General features: G+C 47.0%; 2 protein-coding genes across 2 annotated transcripts in view; both read left to right on the top strand.

Annotated features, from left to right (window-relative positions):
- Window positions 1-3,259: 3,259 nt before the first annotated feature.
- On the top strand, window positions 3,260-6,357 carry LOC311310481 (nitric oxide synthase 1-like; the record flags this gene model as incomplete). The annotated part of the gene is made up of 2 exons (XM_084439993.1): window positions 3,260-4,050; window positions 6,216-6,357. 2 exons carry the CDS (start codon window positions 3,260-3,262, stop codon window positions 6,355-6,357), a joined length of 933 nt encoding a protein of 310 aa, XP_084296119.1.
- Window positions 6,358-9,621: 3,264 nt separating this feature from the next.
- The window catches only part of nos1 (nitric oxide synthase 1 (neuronal)), a gene marked incomplete at its 3' end in the record, with an annotated part of 50,761 nt that continues 40,435 nt past the window's right edge, over window positions 9,622-19,947 (top strand). The window contains exons 1-2 of the mRNA XM_084439545.1: window positions 9,622-9,753; window positions 19,497-19,639. Of these exons, the coding sequence (XP_084295671.1) occupies window positions 9,688-9,753; window positions 19,497-19,639 (209 nt within the window). The 5' untranslated portion in view covers window positions 9,622-9,687. The remainder of the gene's footprint in view (window positions 9,754-19,496; window positions 19,640-19,947) is intronic.

Below are 19,947 nucleotides of genomic sequence, written 5' to 3'. Positions count from 1 at the left end.
CCATCTCCCCTAATGCCGTTCGGAGTGCTCCAACGGTTCACAGCAAAATCCGTTGACCAGAGTTGATCTCTCGGTGTTAGAGTGTTAAAGTGTTAAGTGTGAGGCTACCTATTAGAGCTGCCTTAACTCTATACAGAGTCGAATCTGTAATGTCACACTCTGCCAACAAAAAGTTGGTGTCAAAACTGGGTGTCAGTCTGTGTGTGTAGGCTATCATTTCCTTCAAAACAATTCTCCGCCAAGCGGCACCCAAAATAAAAGTCCTCTCGACCATGAACGGGCAAAACTGGCACCGTCCGATCACTGCTGGCATCATCTTAAGAATTGAGTAGCCTAAATTGTATCAGAATCTGACATTTGTTAACGGCGACTTGTTATATTCCTACCTTCAGATAAATTGATACAGATGTTGTTTTTTTCTTTTTAATCCCGTATTTTGTAGGCTATCTAACGTAATTTGACCTAGTTTAGTTTGATGGAACCGAACTATTGCATCAGCCAGCTATAAGTTATATTAATGTCAAGCAGCTGGATACTAAAACTACAGCGAATGTAAAGGACGTTTAACGTTTTAAAACGTTTTGGATTAAGCGACTTCTGCTATTGTAGATTTGATTGTTAAATTATTCATCTGTGGAGTTAGCCCTACCTAGCTAACGTCAGCTATCAAACTGGCTGACAGTCCGAGTGTTCTAGCTAGTTTACTTTTTAGCTAGCTAGCTAATGTTACACTCTGACTGCCAAAACCCTGTGCATCAGCCGTTCTCCCCTTTGTTCTGACTGCACGTCGTCGTCGTCGTGGTGCTTTATGCCAAAATGTTCCACTAAAGAGGCTGATGCAGTTATGGAGATGCACAAATGCAGGCCTATATTGTTCCATATTGGTCGATTCTGAAAACACTTTAGTGTGTTAATCTCATGTAGGCCTATCTGTGGTGCATTTTATATAAAAATAAACACGATTAAAGCAGAACAGTGTAATGTTTATTTTACAAGCAGAGTAGAATAATTTTTACGGGTTATTATTTCTAAATGTACACCCTGTAGTATATGGATCCAGCACCTACAGAGTAAGCAAGTAGCCTAACACTACATTAGTGTTGAGAAAATATAACCATGGTAGGCCTACTGCAACACTGATAGGTGTCCAATAGCCTAGTGTCAAATCCCAACTCTCCACAGAGCTGAATACTAACTCCAACACAGTGCAAAATGCCAACTGTCTACAAAGTGTTAAAATAACCATTTGTGGTGTGGACTCATACAGACTTTTAAAGGGTTGAAATAAACTCTTGAGTTTGCTGATTTTGCTCTGAGTGACGGGGTCTGTTCCGCCACGCGTGGGCGAGGTGGATGTGTGATTTGGGGAAGCGATAGTGGAGTGGAACAGACATGTTACCGTTTGCAAACCGTTTTTAAAGTTATCCAGTCGTGCAGTCGGTTGTCTGCAAAGTCGGCGTTGTAAAAGTCGGCGTTGTAAAAGCGTTATGAAGTTTTCTATGCGTTATTATGTGAGTTGTTTGAAAAAAAAACAAAAAAAACATGGTTGATGTCATATTGATCATATACTATTACTAACGCTTAGACGTAAATATGCACCAGTAAAACGAGATAAAGCGAGGTGATTGTGTGTAGTAGCCTAGTCTGTGCTGAGCGCTGTCCATGGTGCTGAATTGCCTATAGCGGGGGACGAAGGCGGCAGCTGTCCTCGGTACTGATGGACAGATAGAAGGCGTTTTGTGGATACATTCATCTTGGATATGTCATCAAACTGAAATAATTTCGAGCAACAGGCACTTGTTACATAAGGAAACTAGACCCATTTGGCGTAGTCTGATATCCATCTGAATTCAAATAACAACGCAGTGATTAAGTGATGTTATCTGTTGAGAAAGTCATGCAACCGCATCGGGTCGATTCGAAAATGTTCAGCATACAGACGCTTTTCACTGCCTTGTTCTAGTTGTTGTTGTTGTCTTAAGTTAGTATAAGTCTCTTAACACTGCCTGATGCTCTGAAAGGTCGTCTTTCTTGTGGCTGGCGGACCGCAGGGCCTTGGTGGTGTGGCTCGCATCGCACGCTTTGACTTCATTTTCCCCCCAAAGTGGGATTTCCTCAGGGCGATGCGAGCACACGTCACATGCAACCATATGTGACTTCATCCGCCAAGATCAACACGGCGCTTTAGAGATTGTAGGCTCACACTGTGCTACAGGAGTATTCTCCTGTTGATTGGTATCCTTGTCTTTGCTAGAATATCTTATTAACTAGAATAGATAGACGATGCATCTTGCCCCAAAACGCGAGGAAGAAAAGGCCTCAAACACGACATTAACGCAGCAACAGAGTAACACATTTTGAGTGCTTTACGGGAATATTTGGGGCGTTTGAGGGCTCATCAGACATCGAAGGGTAAACAGAGCGATTGGTGCGCAGGAGTGGACAGTTATCTACACTAAACCAGTTCCATTATTTTACGTGTTCCTGCACACCTCTCTAATAACCAAAACCAATTATACCTTGAGGTCCGCATATGTAGCCTGTACTGCATCTCTAACATTGAAACTGTGTTATGTAGTCATGACTTCGTTTATGTGATAATGGTGCCTGCCAGAGTGTTCAATGTTGTGTGAAATGGAACAACTTCCTAGAGTATGACTCACCGGTGTGACATCATATGAAGGCTGCACGTTGTAAACAAGTCACGTAGCCATGTCTCTAATACAACTTATCTCCTCCTCCTCCTCCTCCCAACCTCCTCCTCCTACTCCCAACCTCCTCCTCCCAACCTCCTCCTCCCACCCTTCTCCTCCTCCCAACCCCCTCCTCCTCCTCCTCCTCCCAACCTCCTCCTCCAAACCTCCTCCTCCTCCCAACCTCCTCCTCCCAACCTCCTCCTCCTACTCCCAACCTCCTCCTCCTCTTCCTCCTACTCCCAACCCCCTCCTCCTCCTCCCAACCTCCTCCTCCCCCCCAACCTCCTCCTCCCAACCTCCTCCTCCTCCTCCCACCCTCCTCCTCCTCCCAACCCCTCCTCCTCCTACTCCCAACTACCTCCTCCTCCTCCCAACCTCCTCCTCCTCCTCCCAACCTCCTTTTCCTCCTCCCAAACTCCTCCTCCTCCTCCCACTGTTCTGAAACAGATCCCGCTGGACACGCAGACACCTCACGCACACACACGCACAAACACACACGCACGCACACACACACACACACCCTCACACACGCACACCCACGCACACACACTCTGAGAGGCACCATGCAGGAGCTGGAGCCCAGCGTGTGCCAGCTGCAGCCCAACATCATCTCCGTGCGCCTCTTCAAGAGGAAGGTGGGCGGTCTGGGCTTCCTGGTCAAGCAGCGGGTGTCCAAGCCGCCGGTCATCGTGTCCGACCTGATCCGGGGCGGGGCGGCCGAGGAGTGCGGTCTGGTGCAGGTGGGCGACATCGTCCTGGCGGTCAACAACAAGCCCCTGGTGGACCTGACGTACGAGCGCGCGCTGGAGACGCTGAAGGGCGTGTCGGCCGAGAGCCACGCCGTGCTGATCCTGCGGGGTCCCGAGGGCTTCACCACGCACCTGGAGACCACGCTGTCGGGGGACGGCCGGCAGCACACCGTCAGGGTCACGCGCCCCGCCTACAAGCCCCACATCTTCCCGCCTCTGCCGGCGGGCCAGACGCGGGCCGACGCCCAACTGCGCGCCATCGAGAACCTGTCGTCCCCGGGCTCCGTTGCGCCGGTGCGCCTCGTCCAGAGAGGAGGAGGAGGTGAAGGGGGGGTGCAGGAGGCGGCGCCGGTGACCCGGGGGGGTGACGGAGGCCAGGGGGGCGCCACGCTGATCAATGGCGTGGAGGAGACTAGCGAGCTGCTGAGGGAGATCGAACCCATCCTGAGGCTCATCAAGAACAGCAAGAGGGAGGCGGGCGAGGGGGAGCGCCCGAGGAGCGAGGTGGAGGGCCCGAGGAGCGAGGGGGAGGGCCCGAGGAGGAGCGAGGGGGAGGGCCAGAGGAACGGCGTGGAGCGCAGAGACGCAGAGGTGCAGGTGGACAGGTAGGCTAACTGACCCACCGACCGAACGCTTGACCCTTGACCCTTGACCTGATGGCCAGTTAGACAGGTAGGGAGCTTGCTGTGTTTGTTCACGTGTCGTGTGGCTTACAGCCCTTCTTCCTACACACACACACACATGTACACACATATTCATATACATATACACACGTGCACACACACACACAAGCAAACACACACACCTGACCGGCCGAATGACTGACCCTACTGTAATTGGGCATTACCAGATGGACAGGTAGGCTAACTGACCGACCGACTGACTGACTGACCCTAACTCTGCATAATCAAGCAGACTAACTGACGTGAATGACCGGTCAACTGACCCTAACCCTGAAGGTAGGTAGGTAACTGAACGACTGACCCTCACTTAACACACCATAGTCATACTATCATAGTTAAGTCCGGTTCCCGGTCTGGTTAAAGCTGAACACCAGTCCTGGGTTAATTACAGTATTTAAACCTGAACCCCAGTCCTGGGTTAATTACAGTATTTAACCCTGAACACCAGTCCGGGGTTATTAGTATGTCTGTGTCCAGTGCACATCTCTATGACCATGTGAGTGGTATTTGAGTTAACCTGCCTCGTGCGTCATCCTATTTTTCGGACCATTCCACTGCTTCCATTGAGCCCAACGCATCCTGAAGTACTGGTCCTGAAGTACTGGTCCTGAAGTACTGGTCCTGAAGTACTGGTCCTGAAGTACGCATGCTGTATTCCATACAGAGATCTCCCTAAAAGGGAAGGTCTGGGTTTGCGTCAGTGCCTTCTTTTCCAGGGGGCTGTTGCAGTACAATAATAACCTGACCCATTCATCCCTGATGTGATTGGCCGTTACCTCTGTCGTATACTGTACGTACGACATCGACATCTTATTGGGAGACTGCAGCTCCTCACGATCAATATCCCTCCTTCATGCTAGTGTGGTATGATTTGTAAGGTTCACCAAGCACGCACACACACACACACACACACACACACACACGCTATGATAGGCGTACGGTGTGTACTGTACAGTGGGCCCGGTGCTTCCTGCCTGCGAAGCTAATGGCTGGACAGAATGGCGCTGGCATTTGAGAGGTGGGGCAGGACGTCTGCTAACCTAATATTTCTGTCGGGCCTTGGCGCTCACGGCTTCCGCAGAGCCTTCCGCTAGAGTTGCATACAGTAATAATATTTATTAAAAGGGGCCAGGATCAATTAAATTGAGATATCGACTGTTATCTCTTCGTTTACTTTTTTTTGCAGCATCATCTGAGGAGTCTTACATAGATAGCTAGTCTCCTGAACGAGGGCCAGCATTAGAGAAAGACAGCTTATTCCCACAGGGCTGTTAGCGCCCTAATAGGAAACACAGCACCACTGACTCACAACCCTTGATGGCAGATGATACGCCTTTCTGCGCGTCTGAATCCTCCCTCGGATTCACAGAGATGGATGTGAGTTCACAAATTGAGATATTGAGGAGATGCAGTGTGAAAGGGAGGATTCACAATTAGCGCAGCCACACGCGTCAGGAGAGAGAGAGAGAGAGAGAACGAGAGGAAGAGAGATAGAGAGAGAAATGGAGGCAGTGTGTGTGTGGGTGTCGATAAAGAAGGAACTCAAAGCTGAAAACTGGTTGATGAGCTTGCTGTGTTTGTTCACATGTGGCTTACAGCAGCGCAGAGTTAGACTCCCTCCCTTCTTCCTACACACACACACACACACACACACACATTCAGCTACACAAATATAGACACACACACACACAAGCAAACACACACATACTCTCTCTCTCTCTCTCTCTCTCTCAACCACAGTTTCCCTCATCACATTGGTGGTGAGGGAGTCATTGAGTCATGGCTGTCCCCCCCCCCCCTGGTGTCCTGCTGAGATGGCCAGCAATCAGCTCTCAGCTCCGTTTACCTGTGACCACATGACCACCTTCTAGTGGGAGAAGGTTCACTGGTGTTTCCCAGGTCACTTTGCTAGAATAGCCAGTAAATTGTAGTGGCAGGTTTAGGAGTAGATATTATGTGTGTGATACTTGAAAGTGTGTGAGATTTTAAAAAAATAAAAAAGCAAGGTTGGCAGGTTGCATACACTACACACACACACACACGCCATCCCTACCCCACTTTTAAAGGGGGCCGCGTGTGCCTTCCAGGGACCCCTGCGTGGGAAACGGTGTGTGTGACCAGCTGGCCAGTGATAAGGACAGGGAGCTGGATGACCAGCGCAGGATGTCCACCATGCCCACCGCGCCCAGCAGCACCACAGCTGACACCGCCACGGTAAACACACGCTAACCCATCTGTTACTGGAATAACCTATAGAAATGTGTGTGTGTGTGTGTTTGAATGTATTTGTGTGTGTGTGTGACCATCAACTTTAAATAATTTTTACCTGATCCGGTATCTGTGCATGTTCATTCTGTGCGTGTGTGTGTGTGTGTGTGTGTGTGTGCGTGCGTGCGTGTGTACAGTATGTGTACGAAATCTGTGTTTGCCTGCTGTCTTTCAAGTGTTTCTTATGTGTTTAAGTATTTGTGCAATAATGCCCGTGGGTATCTTGTCTTTATGCTTCTATACCCCAGTAATGCATACATAGCATTACATAGCATGCGTGACTCTTGGAAGTGGGTGGGCCTGTGCGTGTGTGTGTGTGTGTGTGTGTGTGTGTGTGTGTGTGTGTGTGTGTGTGTGTGTGTGTGTGTATGTGTGTGTGTGTGTGTGCGTGACTGTGAATGTGCATCTAAGTGGAGTGGAGCAGAGTCCACAAAGCCCTCTCGCTCACAGTGTCATCACCTAGGCATTAGCTCCAGCTTAGCCCCTCTTAGAGAGGCCTGGTTCTGGCTGAGCTTAGCCCTCTTAGAGAGGCCTGGTTCTGGTTCTGGCTGAGCTTAGCCCCTTCAGAGAGGCCTGGTTCTGGTTCTGGCTGAGCTTAGCCCTCTTAGAGAGGCCTGGTTCTGGTTCTGGCTGAGCTTAGTCCCTTCAGAGAGGCCTGGTTCTGGCTGAGCCTAGCCCCTTCAGAGAGGTCTGGTTCTGGTTCTGGCTGAGCTTAGCCCCTTCAGAGAGGCCTGGTTCTGGTTCTGGCTGAGCTTAGTCCCTTCAGAGAGGCCTGGTTCTGGTTCTGGCTGAGCTTAGCCCTCTTAGAGAGGCCTGGTTCTGGTTCTGGCTGAGCTTAGCCCCTTCAGAGAGGCCTGGTTCTGGCTGAGCTTTGCCCCTTCAGAGAGGCCTGGTTCTGACTGAGCTTAGCCCCTTCAGAGAGGCCTGGTTCTGACTGGAGAGACGGGGCTGTAGGCCGAAGGGTCCTAAACTGCACATGGCCTCTGTCCCATCATCCACCACCCACTGGTGACGTACGCCAGATGAGGCCAGGTGGATGATGGCAGATTGGGCCAGGTGGATGACGCCGGATGAGGCTCAGGGCTCTAGAGGCCTAATGCATGCAGCTGCCATCCCAGGGGGAGCAGATCCACCCCCTCCTCTAATGTGGCCCTCTTCAAATGATTTAGACCCTCTAGGCCTGCTGCACTGTGTGTGTGTGTGTGTGTGTGTGTCTGTGTGTGATTCAGCCGAGGGCGCTGACCTATGCACACGGAGGAGACGCACTGTGAAGTCGTGAACGAACCCGCGTTCGGTCGGCGACTCGTAAAGAGAAGGATTCTCAGGAGCGCCGCTTGATCGGCGCTTCCCAGTCTCTCCCTTAACGAGATTGTCTGAGTTCACCCAGATGTTCTTCTCCATCCTGCTCAACCCAACGCAGACCCCTACGTCCCCAGAGGGGGTGACAGGAACAGATGAAGTCAATCTCAATCTTCATTTCGTTAGGCGCAGAGGGCTCGATGACACGACGCCGGCTCCAAATCAAATTTTCTCCTCTCCTGGTTAGACGCACTGTCCTGCAACCCGGAGCAAAAAGCTGCTCGCTGCTGCATAATTTAACGTTTGATAAGCCGCTCCGTCTCACGAGCAGCGGTGGAATGTTCCGTCAGATTCCAGCGGGCGTTCTTCTGATGCTCCGCGGGAAAGAGAGAGAGAGAGACAGAGAGGGAGAGAGAGAGAGACAGAGAGGGAGAGAGAGAGAGAAAGAGAGGAAGGGAGAGAGAGACAGAGAGGGAGAGAGAGAGACAGAGAGGGAGAGAGAGAGAGACAGAGGGAGAGAGAGAGAGACAGAGGGAGAGAGACAGAGAGGGAGAGAGATGGAGAGGGAGGGAGAGAGAGAGGGAGAGAGAGAGAGACAGAGGGAGAGAGAGGGAGGGAGAGAGAGAGAGACAGAGGGACAGAGACAGAGAGGGAGAGGGAGAGAGATAGAGAGGGAGGGAGAGAGAGAGGGAGAGAGAGAGACAGAGGGAGAGAGAGAGAGAGGGAGGGAGAGAGAGAGAGAACGCCACTGAGCCAGAAAACTTTTATCCGGCTCAACCGTCAGACAGCAGAGGCAGGAGGCGGGGCCAGACTGATACTGTGTGTTTGATTCTCCCCTCGGCCTGCTACTGTGTCCATTCACCACTTGAGGTCTAAACCCTGCTACTTCAGTCCTCCTCTCTCTCTCTCTCTCTCTCTCTTTCTACATTTATCTCTCCCTCTCTCTAACATTCTATTTTCCTCTCTCCATTCATCTCTCTCTCTCCATCTCTCTCTCTCTCTCTCTCTCTCTCAATTCAATTGAATTCAATTCAAAGTGTTTTATTGGCATGATAAGATGCATCTCACATTGCCAACGCATACATATCAGCATAGTAATTAGCAATTAGTCTCTCTCTCTCTCTCTTTTTAACATTAACATTTTACATATTAATTCTCCTCCTCCTCTGGGTCTCTCCAGGGCTGTTAGAAGGTAATGAGCTCTGTTTATGCGATCCACACAGCAAGCCCTTCTTTTGGGACTGTCAGACGAGAGCATCATAACCCCCCCCCCCCCCCCCCCCCGCGCTGGTGGTATATGCCTGAACCAGCGCCCTGCCAGGCCTGCCGTTCCAGCGCCACTCGGAGTGCGCCAGCTGAACCCCCGGCGCTCAAAGCCAGCCGAACACTCTCGCCCCCCCCGCCAGAGGACAAGGGTGTGGATTAGGCTGTGGCGACCCTCCCGCGCTCACAATCATCCTCTCCCTGAGCGCCACAACACCACCTAACGATAGTGACGGATTGTTTTGATGTCTATTTCCTCTCTCTCTCGAGTGTGTGTGTGTGCGTGTGTGTGCATGTGTGTGCTTAGGTGTGTGAACGCTTGTGAAAGTATGAGGGGCAGGAGAGAAATGACCAAGAAAAGCTGCTAGAAATCAATCACCGCCCTTCCATTCAGCGGAGACTATTATCGTTCAGTCTTTAAATCGATGCCCCCCCAGGAGACTAAGCACCAGTGAGCCAAGCCCCCCCCTCCCGGTTTCCTGGAATATCCGCTCGACAAGTCATTCAAAGCCACCATGATGATGTCCTGTTGAGAAGAAAGCCCCTTCCCCCTGTGGGCCAAAACTATTAGCTAGCTCACAGGCTGTACCGGCTTACGTACTGTAACACCCCTGCATGTCTCTGCCCCCCCCCCCCCCCCCCCAGCCTCAGGCCCCGCCCCCAGCCCAGGGAAGCGTCTCGCCCAACAAGAGCCTGCAGAATGGCAGCCCGTCCAAATGCCCCCGCTTCATGAAGATCAAGAACTGGGAGAGCGGCACCGTCTACAATGACACCCTGTACCACAGCTCCTCCAAGGTTCAGTACTATCTATTTATCTATCTATCTATCTATCTATCTATCTATCTATCTATCTATCCATCTATCCATCTATCCATCTATCCATCTATCTATCTATCTATCTATCTATCTATCTATCTATCTATCTATCCATCCATCCATCCATCCATCCATCCATCCATCCATCTACAGTTGCAATCAAAAATGTTCAACCCGCATTGCACATTAGGTTTATTGGCAAAATATACAATTTCTCAACTGTTTGCAATAAACAAGTTACACAAGAACTGTTTAAGTAGTTCAATGAAACTAATATTACAAGGGTTTTTTATCCAAATTCAACACAAAATGCTACTTTTTATGACTACTGCAGTCTCAAAATTATTCAACCCCTTCATGACAAGCATCTTCAGTACTTAGTAGAGCACCCTTTTGCTGTTATGACCTGCTGCAAATGCGATACATAGCCAGACACCAGCTTCTGATAGCGTTCCTGAGGAATCTTCCTCATGGGCAGTGGCCTCCAGTTCAGTAATATTCTTGGGTGTGCGTTTTGCAACCGCCTTCTTCAAATCCCACCAGAGATTTTCTATGGGGTTCAAGTCAGGCAACTGTGATGGCCACTCTAGAATCTTCCATTTCCTCTTCTGAAACCAAGCCTTGGTGGACTTTGAGGTACAGGTATGCATGGGATCATTGTCCTGTTGGAAGGTCTAAAGATGCTCAAGCTTCAGAAGGCATGACGTTTTTCCCTAAGATGTCCTGATACTTGACTGAATCCATCGTCTCCTCCACACGCTGCAGGTTTCCAGTGCCAGAGGCAGCAAAGCAGCCCCAGAGCATCACTGAGCCACCGCCATGCAGGCAGGGTGTTCTTTTCAGCATATTCTTCATTCTTCTTCCTCCAGACATACCGCTGATCCAAAAGCCCGAAAAGTTCCAGTTTTGTTTCATCGCTCCACAGAACAGAATTCCAAAACTTCTGTGGCTTATTTATGTGGTTTTGAGCATATTGGAGCCGACTTTTCTTGTGCTTTTGGGTCTGTAGTGGTGTATGTCTTGGAGTCCGGGCATGGAGCCCTTCAGTGTTCAGTATGCGCCTTACTGTGCAAACTGAAACCTCAGTGCTGCTGCCACCGTCTTGCTGCAGGTGTTTTGTGGTCACTCTAGGGTGTTTGACCACTTGCCTCCTCGGGAATCTGGTGGCAGCCGCTGATAGCTTCCTCTTTCTGTCACATGCAGGTAGTGTAGCCACTGCTCCTTTAACTTTACACTTGCGAACTGCTTCCAACTGTATCTCTAGGAACATTCAGTGCTTTTGCTATCTATTTGTATTATTTTCCTTTCCTTCCGTTTGTGCAAGGCAATGATCTTTTCTCTGAACTTTTTGGACAATCCTTTTGACTTAGCCATATTTCCAACATGCAGTCAAACGTTGCTCTCAACAAACCCCTAGCCAGTCCAGGTATTTATGTGTTCTATCTCAAGCACATCTGAACTAATTAGTTGCACCAGGTGTGCTTAAAACAGAGGGTTGTCATGGATTTCTAATAATTCAGAAAAGAGTAGTTGAGAATGCCAAGGTTCATCTTTGCAAATCCAAGCTGGTTACTTTTATTCCAAACAGATAACGGATTTGCAAAACCGGGCTCTTAGAGAAAGGAAAATCCACCAAGAGCAAAGATTATTCTCAAAACAGAGAATTATAAACACTGTGGGTACAACCCATATATGCATATGCAAAACTTCACTAACCAATTTTCAGTGAGTAGGCTAGGTCTGAGGGTTAACAGCTGATGTGCATTAACAGAGATCAAAGATAAAAGGGAGTGGGGGACCCCTGCAGGGGTCTCCTGTCATAAAACGTTTAAGGCCTGGGGAAGCAGGCTCAGAGAAAAGGAGACAGCTGCATCACTGTATGACACACAGAATTCAAATGTAGATTTTCCTATGACAATGTCTTGAACAGAGAATTCACTTATTTTAATTTATCTATTACAATTCCATCCTTTTGTGACTTCATCAGTCACAACTTCAGAATTCAAATAAGTGACTCTCATCACAGGAGACAGTTATCTTAAGGGAACACAATCATTGAAATACAGGAAGACTCTTCCAGTTCAACAGTCCTTAATAAACCATACAGTTTTAACAACATTAACTTCTCAGAAATGCTATTCTCAGGAATGAATTCCCGGTCAATCCTCCAAGGCCAAAATCTTAACTCCCACTTTGATTAAATATAATGGTGCATTCGTTTATAACTGGGAGGTGGCAAATTGCGACTTGCTACTAGGAATGATTAAATAAAACGCTGCATGAACTCGCACTTCCTCGTCGCAAATTCGGATATGTTTCTCAGCCCCCAGTTGCCGGCTGACGTCAATATCATATCATATCATCATCATATCATTCGCTATAGCTCGAATGCACACAGGTCGGAGGTAGGTATTTTGCCACTTGCGACTTGCCAGCTCCGACCACAAACGAATGCACCATAGGTAAATGTCATGATTATCTAATCTATGTTATTTAACTTTGTCACTTTACTTTCATTTGGATAAAAAAAAAAACAGGGGAAAACATCAAAACAAAAGTATAGTCAATGTAATGGCCTTTTGTCAGTCCTGCAAGTTAACTAGAATATTGTAAATATTGACCAGAGAAACTCATGGTCTCAAAATCAGATCAATCTCTGGAAATAAAAGTCTGCACTGAATACCTGTACTCATACTGGAGTACACAGTCATAAACCATAACCCCAAATCATTTGTGAAACAAAGATTTGGAAAAGCAGATCGTACTTTCACTTGAATCCGTTTCAGAAGACACACATCTGATAATAGACAGAATTGTCCTTTGGAGAACACACTTAATTTCAACAGTCTCTTTGATGTAGAATCCTGGTCCAAACCATATCCTGCTGCTCGAGAGAAAAGTCACTTGTTGAAGAATCACTCAGTGTGTGAGATTTGAGTGTGTGATTTGCAGATATCCGATGGAGCCATGTTTTCACTATCAAGGTTACCTCTACAACAAGTATGGCCTCTCGTTGTGGAGTGATAGAAATAATCTCACCCCTTCTCTGGGCTGTGGAACCACCTGTTTTGGCCTAGGTGGCTCTGTGTCCTCCTAGTTGTTGAGATGACCATCTCCTCCTGAAAGAGAAGCTAGGAGCAGCCCAGCAGGTGTGGCCAACATGGACCTTAAAGGAAAATGCTCGTTTTTGACAACCTGGACCTTATTTACGACATATTATAAGAAGTTTGACTCACCGAGATCACTTTTGTGTTGTTCGGAGGCCTGTAGAAGAAATTTAAAATCCAGCGCGAGCCAGTATATCCATGTAATGGCGTCGGACGGGGCAACGGGAATGCAGTTTCTCAAAATCCATTTTCGGCCGCTAAACGGTTGTTTTCATCAATCAGATTGGATGAATCGACAGTTGAGATTCCTCAACGCGAGCCATTGTTGTTTTGGTTTTCAAATACGGGGTCTTTAGCCTCTGTAATATGATCTTTACACGCCTCTCCCCCACTTGCTCCAGCACGCATGCGCACAGGCCAGCGCGCAGACTGGCTATTCTCCGTCTGTAGGCTACACTCGCGCTCACATTCTCTGCGCTACGATCGGATTGTTGGTGCCTAGAATATTGTCGTCGTCATTCGTCAGCCATCTGTAGTCTCAAGGAAGATCTACTGTACCCTGCTCCCTGGGCGTGATGCTAACTCCTCACATACAGGTCTCACAACCATCCACTTACCATCTCTCCTTCAATGCCATACAGTACGATTTCAACTTGTTTTGAGGTTGCCTTGACAACCAATAGTGATGAAAGGCAACCAGGTCTTGAAGCTGAAGACCAGCCAGTCACTGGAACATCTTCAGTGCCAGGGCAACAGGTTGGGAGGGGGGGGGGGGGTGATGGGTCTCCCCGGAACGCCAGCAGTCCAGCCCTGTAGAAGACAAAAGAGCTGGGAACGTTGGCGCTGGAACACTCTGAAACCTCAGCTGGCCCGATGGAGTCCTCCTGTGTCTGGCCCCTTTCTTAGAGATGTTGAGGAACTCAGCTTTGTGACACCACTGGAGTCGGCCTGGCACCTAGCTGGCGTTGAGTAGAACCCACGATGACAGCTGGTCAGTTGTCTAGAAGACAACTTTAGATCGCCACTCAGTCACTGGTACTGGACATGACGCCACTTCTTGGCTCCTGGTTGAAACAGCTGACAATTGTGGAAAAAGTTTATTTTGGGAGAGTTATTGTGGTGCAACATGGACTGGCTGTCTATGAAGTAATTTTCCCCACTGGGTGATAAACAATGTCCATAAGTCAGTTTATGTCCAGTGTTCCTCAATGACTCGTGATGACATTCTGATCAGTCTATTCCTTCGGGAGTGTTTAAGAAAACAAAAACCCTCAAAAATCCTTTTGGTTTTTTCACATTAATGTGATATCTTTTTCACAGAACACATTCTCTAAACTCTTCTATTGACACCATATCTCACTGTGTCAACCAACAGAGTACAATTACTGAGAGAAAAACCTTGTTGAAAAAACACCAATACCAAACCAAGAAAATAAACATTTAAAGGATTAGTGTATGAATCACCAGTGAAGTTGCAACCACACCACTAGTTGTCAACACAAATACACTTCCACTTCCAAAGGTCACACTCGGGTCAAATATTTGTATGGTCATCTTGTTGATTTGTTTTCTTTACAAACACACTTAAGAGCAAAATAAGCCCATTTGTCTATCCAAGCATCATAAAGATTTTGAAAAGAAAATAGAAGAATCCAAACTAATTCCATTAATTGAAGTTTAAATGTGTGGATAACTGAAAACTGATAGTTTAATCCATTGCAGAAGAGGAGAAAAGTAGTAGGCCACTACTGTTGTGGATTATTTAAAAGGGTAAGAACTTAAGAAACACACTGGTGAACTTCGGAGTAAGAAGAGAACTTGAGAAAAACATTGTCTTGTCTAGTCTTTATAACTCCCGCTTACCTTCAATAACAACATCTCTTTCCCTTCCAATTTCCTCGCTCTCCCCACAGACGGCAGAAATGTGCATCCCTACTCAAGTAGCGTATCTCCTCCTCACATTCTTAATCAAAGTTAAATCACTCATCGTACATTTAACTTTAAAACACGTCCTAACTTTCCTGTCTGCTGCTACATGCCTCTTTCCTGTAATTCCATTACTTCATATGAAGAATGGTCACAAAATACATGTTTACAAAAATACATTATAGCATTAAACAGTACCACAGATTCAAAAACCAGGCAGAAATAATTTGGCGGAAGAATGGTTCCGTGTACCATAACGAAAACAGAAATCAATACTGAATATTGCCAAAGACTCAATTAATACTAGCAATGTTGGCTCACTTTATTGAAAAGAATATCTAGAATATCAGATAAGATTCTATCTATCTATCTATCTATCTATCTATCTATCTATCTATATGTCTGTCTGTCTGTCTGTCTTTTTGACTACAGTATCTATCTCCAGTTAAAGTATGGTACATACGTACACTGTGTGATGCCTCTGTGTTGAACGGGGTTATTAATCAGTTCAGCAATCAGTTGATTGATCTGATGCTTATCAGTGAGTGAGTCAATCAATCAGTGAGTGTCTGTCTGTCTATATATCTTGTCTGCTAACACTAAACCAGGCTTAAAGAACTCAGGCCAGTGTTAAATTTGACAGCAAATTTTGATTTAGCTTTAGTCATAGTCTTTTGACTAAAATGCTATTTAGTTATTGCCATATTTTATTAATCTGAATTGTTTTAGTTTTACTGTAGTTTTAGTTGACTAAATAGCATTAAGATTTTAGTTGATGTAGGACGTTCTAGGGTTAGAACTATGATAATATGACTATGACTAGGTATAATTTATAATTATACCACGGTTATCACAAATATGAAGGAATATGGATTTAATACATTAAATCAACTTGTATGGGGCACGACCCTGTTATGTACAGGGAAACAGATAACCTTTATCAATAGTCTAATTTATCAATCTCAGTCTGAAGGTCTTGACTCAATCAAGTTACCTAAAGACCATGTGATGACGTTAGGACGTGATCAAAGGTTAATAATATTTATTGAAGTTATACTAATCAATTGTCAAAATAATATTAAAACACAATTCAATAATAGATGGAAAACATATGTGGCAATATGAAAACAGCAGAAATTAAAAGAATGATGTCATAGATTATCACAGCCTATCCTAAATCCTCTAATCTTAAATAATACTTGGCATCACACCACATCAAAAGAGAATGCTGGACTCAACCTTACCAGTGGTGTGTTTGGAAGCGAGGTGTCCGGAGGTGTTGTTAGCTCGAAGAATGGAAGAGGCACATGACGTGATGGTCGCTCAGTTCGATGCAGGGGGCAGCACGCATGTGCTCCTATTGAAACAGTGATGGTAGAGTGTTGCGCGAACGTTGATGTGCGCGGAGGTTAGAGTTCAGTTTCAGAGTTCAAAAGTTGCAAATGTCTCATTCAAAACCTCTGCTCTCACCAGAGGTGGATCGTTTGAAGAGTTTGTGGAAATTCCTAAGACCCTGGTGTCGACTAGAGATCTTAGCTAGCAGTTCAGCATTCCACGGATACAGGCTAATTTTCATCAACCAGGCACTAGCTTGGATCCTGGGGTCACGTGCTACTTGAAGGAACACAGACCCTTAGAGATGAGAAAACTTGAGAGCGAGACTTCCTTTCTGATCTCTACTTAAGTAGACCAGGCAATGAGGCATGTTGTGTTTGCATAGACAGGCACCGATTGGTCACTTGATCAACCAGAGTGACCCCCGCTCTCGTTATGAAAGGAGAGCCAAAATTCTTTCTTAGGAGTCTGGAATCATCAAATACCCCTGTTATGGTTTCAACATGATTTCCCCTACATTTCCCCAACATGCATAATCAACTGATTCATGATTGATACCAAACATGGTTAGGTGGACTTAGCAGCATAGAATCAGTTATTAATAACACAGAGTAACACCTGGCTCCAAATACAATGTATCAACGCCCAAACTTTATTCCCAGGGTTCATTCCTCGTGGTGGTTGCATCACATGGTTGGGATAAAGCAATTTCACTTGATTAAAGAAACTATAAAGAGAATGTCATTCCTTTGTCTCACTGTGTGAGTGGTCTGCATTGGAATGTGGCCTGTCCTGGGTTAATGGTCGCAGGGATGGGGAGACCAGGCTGTGTTAGGCGTCCTCCACATTCCAATCAGTGAGATGGTCTCACAATATGGTCAGTAAACTATTTGGCATGTCCATACTCCACTACATTGGCTAAATCTACATTAGATTTAGTTGACTAAAATTAAATGGGTTTAGTTAAAGTGTAATACATTATTTAACCATTTCTCTAGAATTTCCTAACTCATATGCTCCTGAAGGAAACATCTATTACGACTTTTAGAGAAATCTCAGCATTCTGATTGGATCTCTTGCCAAATCCTCGCTCCCTACCATTTTCATCTAGTGTTTATTTGTCGATGAAAATGTCAACAGATTTCATCATAGTTTTTGTCAGTTTGTATTATTTTTTATTAAGTTATCGTCTCTTGACCATAGCTAAATGAAGGTCGTTGATGAATCATTTTCATCAGTTTTGGTTGATGAAATGAACACTGCCCGGGCGTTAGAAAACATCACATATTCACCATGGACAGGGAAGCTGTCGTCAGCCCAGCCTTCAAACATGCCTCTAATTAGATCAGCAGCTCCCCCCGTGACTTCTGGACGGGCTGTGTCGCATTCCAATGAATGGCCAGTAATAGCAGCACATCCTCAGATTCAGAATGTATCACAGACGCTGGCGTGTTGGAGGAGGGTCTCGTCTTCTCCGGGAGGACAGCTGGCTGGCATGAATGCCCAGAGCCGTGTGGCGAACGGACGTGCCAGGCCGAGAGTGATTCCTTTGTTTTATTTTTAACACACTCTCTGTTCAGTGTCTCTCTCTATCTATCTCTCTCTCTCTCTCTCTCTCTCTCTCTCTCACATCTTTCTGCTCAGCGTCACCCATTTCTCTCTCATATCTCTCTCATATATCTTTTAATCTCTCTCATATTTTTCTCTCATCTCTCCATCTTTCTCATATTTCTCTCTCCATTACTCTCTCATATATCCAATGCTCTCTCTCTCTCTTTAATGTATCTCTCCATCTCTCCCCACCCTCTTCCTCGCTGGTCTGCTCATCCATCATCAGCTACGTGTTCTGGACAATAACAGGGAAGTGAAGGACAAGGCGTGGGCCCCCGCTGGGCACTCAGCACGCTTTAGAAACCACGATTTAGATTGTTCCAGAAGAGGGAGGTGGGTGATTGCTGGCCTGGCTAACGCCTGATTGAAAGTCCGTCGGCTGAGTCATGTGGCTCATGTGTGTGTGTGTGTGGGGGGGGGGGGGGGGGGGGGTTGCACCACTTCAGTGTAACATACAGTAGCGTAGTGTTATTCTTATTCTTACTACTCAGAGTGGGTCGGGATGTACCAGAATAGACTGGCTGTTTGATTCTCAGATGAGATTCTGGTACAAGTGATTTGTCTTTATTCCCCCTCTAGTCACCGGTGAGTCTGATGTTGGTGAGGCTGATGTTGGTGAGGCTGATGTTGGTGAGGCTGGTGTTGGTGAGGCTGATGTTGGTGAGGCTGATGTTGGTGAGGCTGGTGTTGGTGAGGCTGATGTTGGTGAGGCTGATGTTGGTGAGGCTGATGTTGGTGAGGCTGGTGTTGGTGAGGCTGATGTTGGTGAGGCTGATGTTGGTGAGTGTTACACCACCACTACTAGCCTACTCTTATCTCTAAGACTAGTGGAGTGCTATACTTCTAGATGTTCCCCTAATCGCTAGCAGGCTGTGGAGTTGGAAACCTACCTAAACCCTGTCATGTGTGCAGCTAGCCCTGTTGGGGGACAGTGACTAGGGGCGCTCAGCGACGGGCAGCTGTGACGAGGCCTGGCCAGCTGGAGAAATCCATCCACGATTCCTCGTGTGGCTGGACCAGCTCTCTCTGTGTGTGGTCTTGGTCCGCTCTGGTTAAAAACAGGTTCACAGTCATCCATAGACAGTGGGTGTGGAACGCTTCCCAAAACTTCTGGGTCCAGATGTTCAGGTCTGTAAGTTCCAGTGTTCAAACAGTGATGTCCTCCATCTTTGAGACCGGTCTCACTCCATGTTCTTCTGCAGTGCGCGTCCTCACCTGGCGCTCATTCAGTGCCAAATTTACTCCAAGCCACGCCCCTTTTATATCATTGTGTGACCTATACTTTTCCCTAAACACACTTCACTGATACATACCTAACTAATCGTATCAATCATAAACTAAACTTAACCAAAAATACCATACTATCCTACTCTAAACGATATCATCATTCTAACCTATCTAACTTACCTAAAACCCATAACTAACCTAACTAACCTTAAAGATAATATTGTAACAGTGATGTTGGTGAGTCTAATGTTGGTGAGTTTGATGGCGGTGAGTTTGATGTTGGTGAGCATGTTGGTGAGTCTGATGTTGGTGAGTCTGATGTTGGTGAGTGATGTTGGTGAGCATGTTGGTGAGTCTGATGTTGGTGAGTCTAATGTTGGTGAGCATGTTGGTGAGTCTGATGTTGGTGAGTCTGATGTTGGTGAGTCTAATGTTGGTGAGCATGTTGGTGAGCATGTTGGTGAGTCTGATGTTGGTGAGTCTGATGTTGGTGAGTCTGTCGCGGTCCCATCCCAGATGCCCATCTGTACGGAGCACGTGTGCATTGGGTCCATCATGACGCCCACCCCGAGCCGCAAGCCGGACGAAGCCCGGACCAAAGAGGAGCTCCTCCCCCTGGCCACAGACTTCATAAACCAGTACTACACCTCCATCAAAAGGCAGGTCCTCATGACTGGCGCTGCCCTCAGCCGCCGCAGGGTTTTCTTGTGTTGTCGGGGGGGAGGTTATGCCAGATGTGGCCCCCACTTTTAGCTGCCTTTCCCCCAAAACAAAGTCAATGAGAAGCAGAGGGAGACTGGATTCATACCCAACCTGGGAAACCAGTATTTACCTACTGTCCACACAACACAGTACAGGACATATTCCTAGTCAATTCACTCGCCACGTCACTGCCCTGTCCGCATATTTGCCCGTGTGACGGTTTGGCTTCAAGTAGACACGGTATAACCCACTTTAAATCACTGTG

Source organism: Borostomias antarcticus, assembly GCF_949987555.1.
Source record: "Borostomias antarcticus genome assembly, chromosome: 6".
Taxonomy (NCBI): Eukaryota; Metazoa; Chordata; class Actinopteri; order Stomiiformes; family Stomiidae; genus Borostomias; species Borostomias antarcticus.
This window is presented reverse-complemented; position numbering and strand designations above follow the sequence as displayed.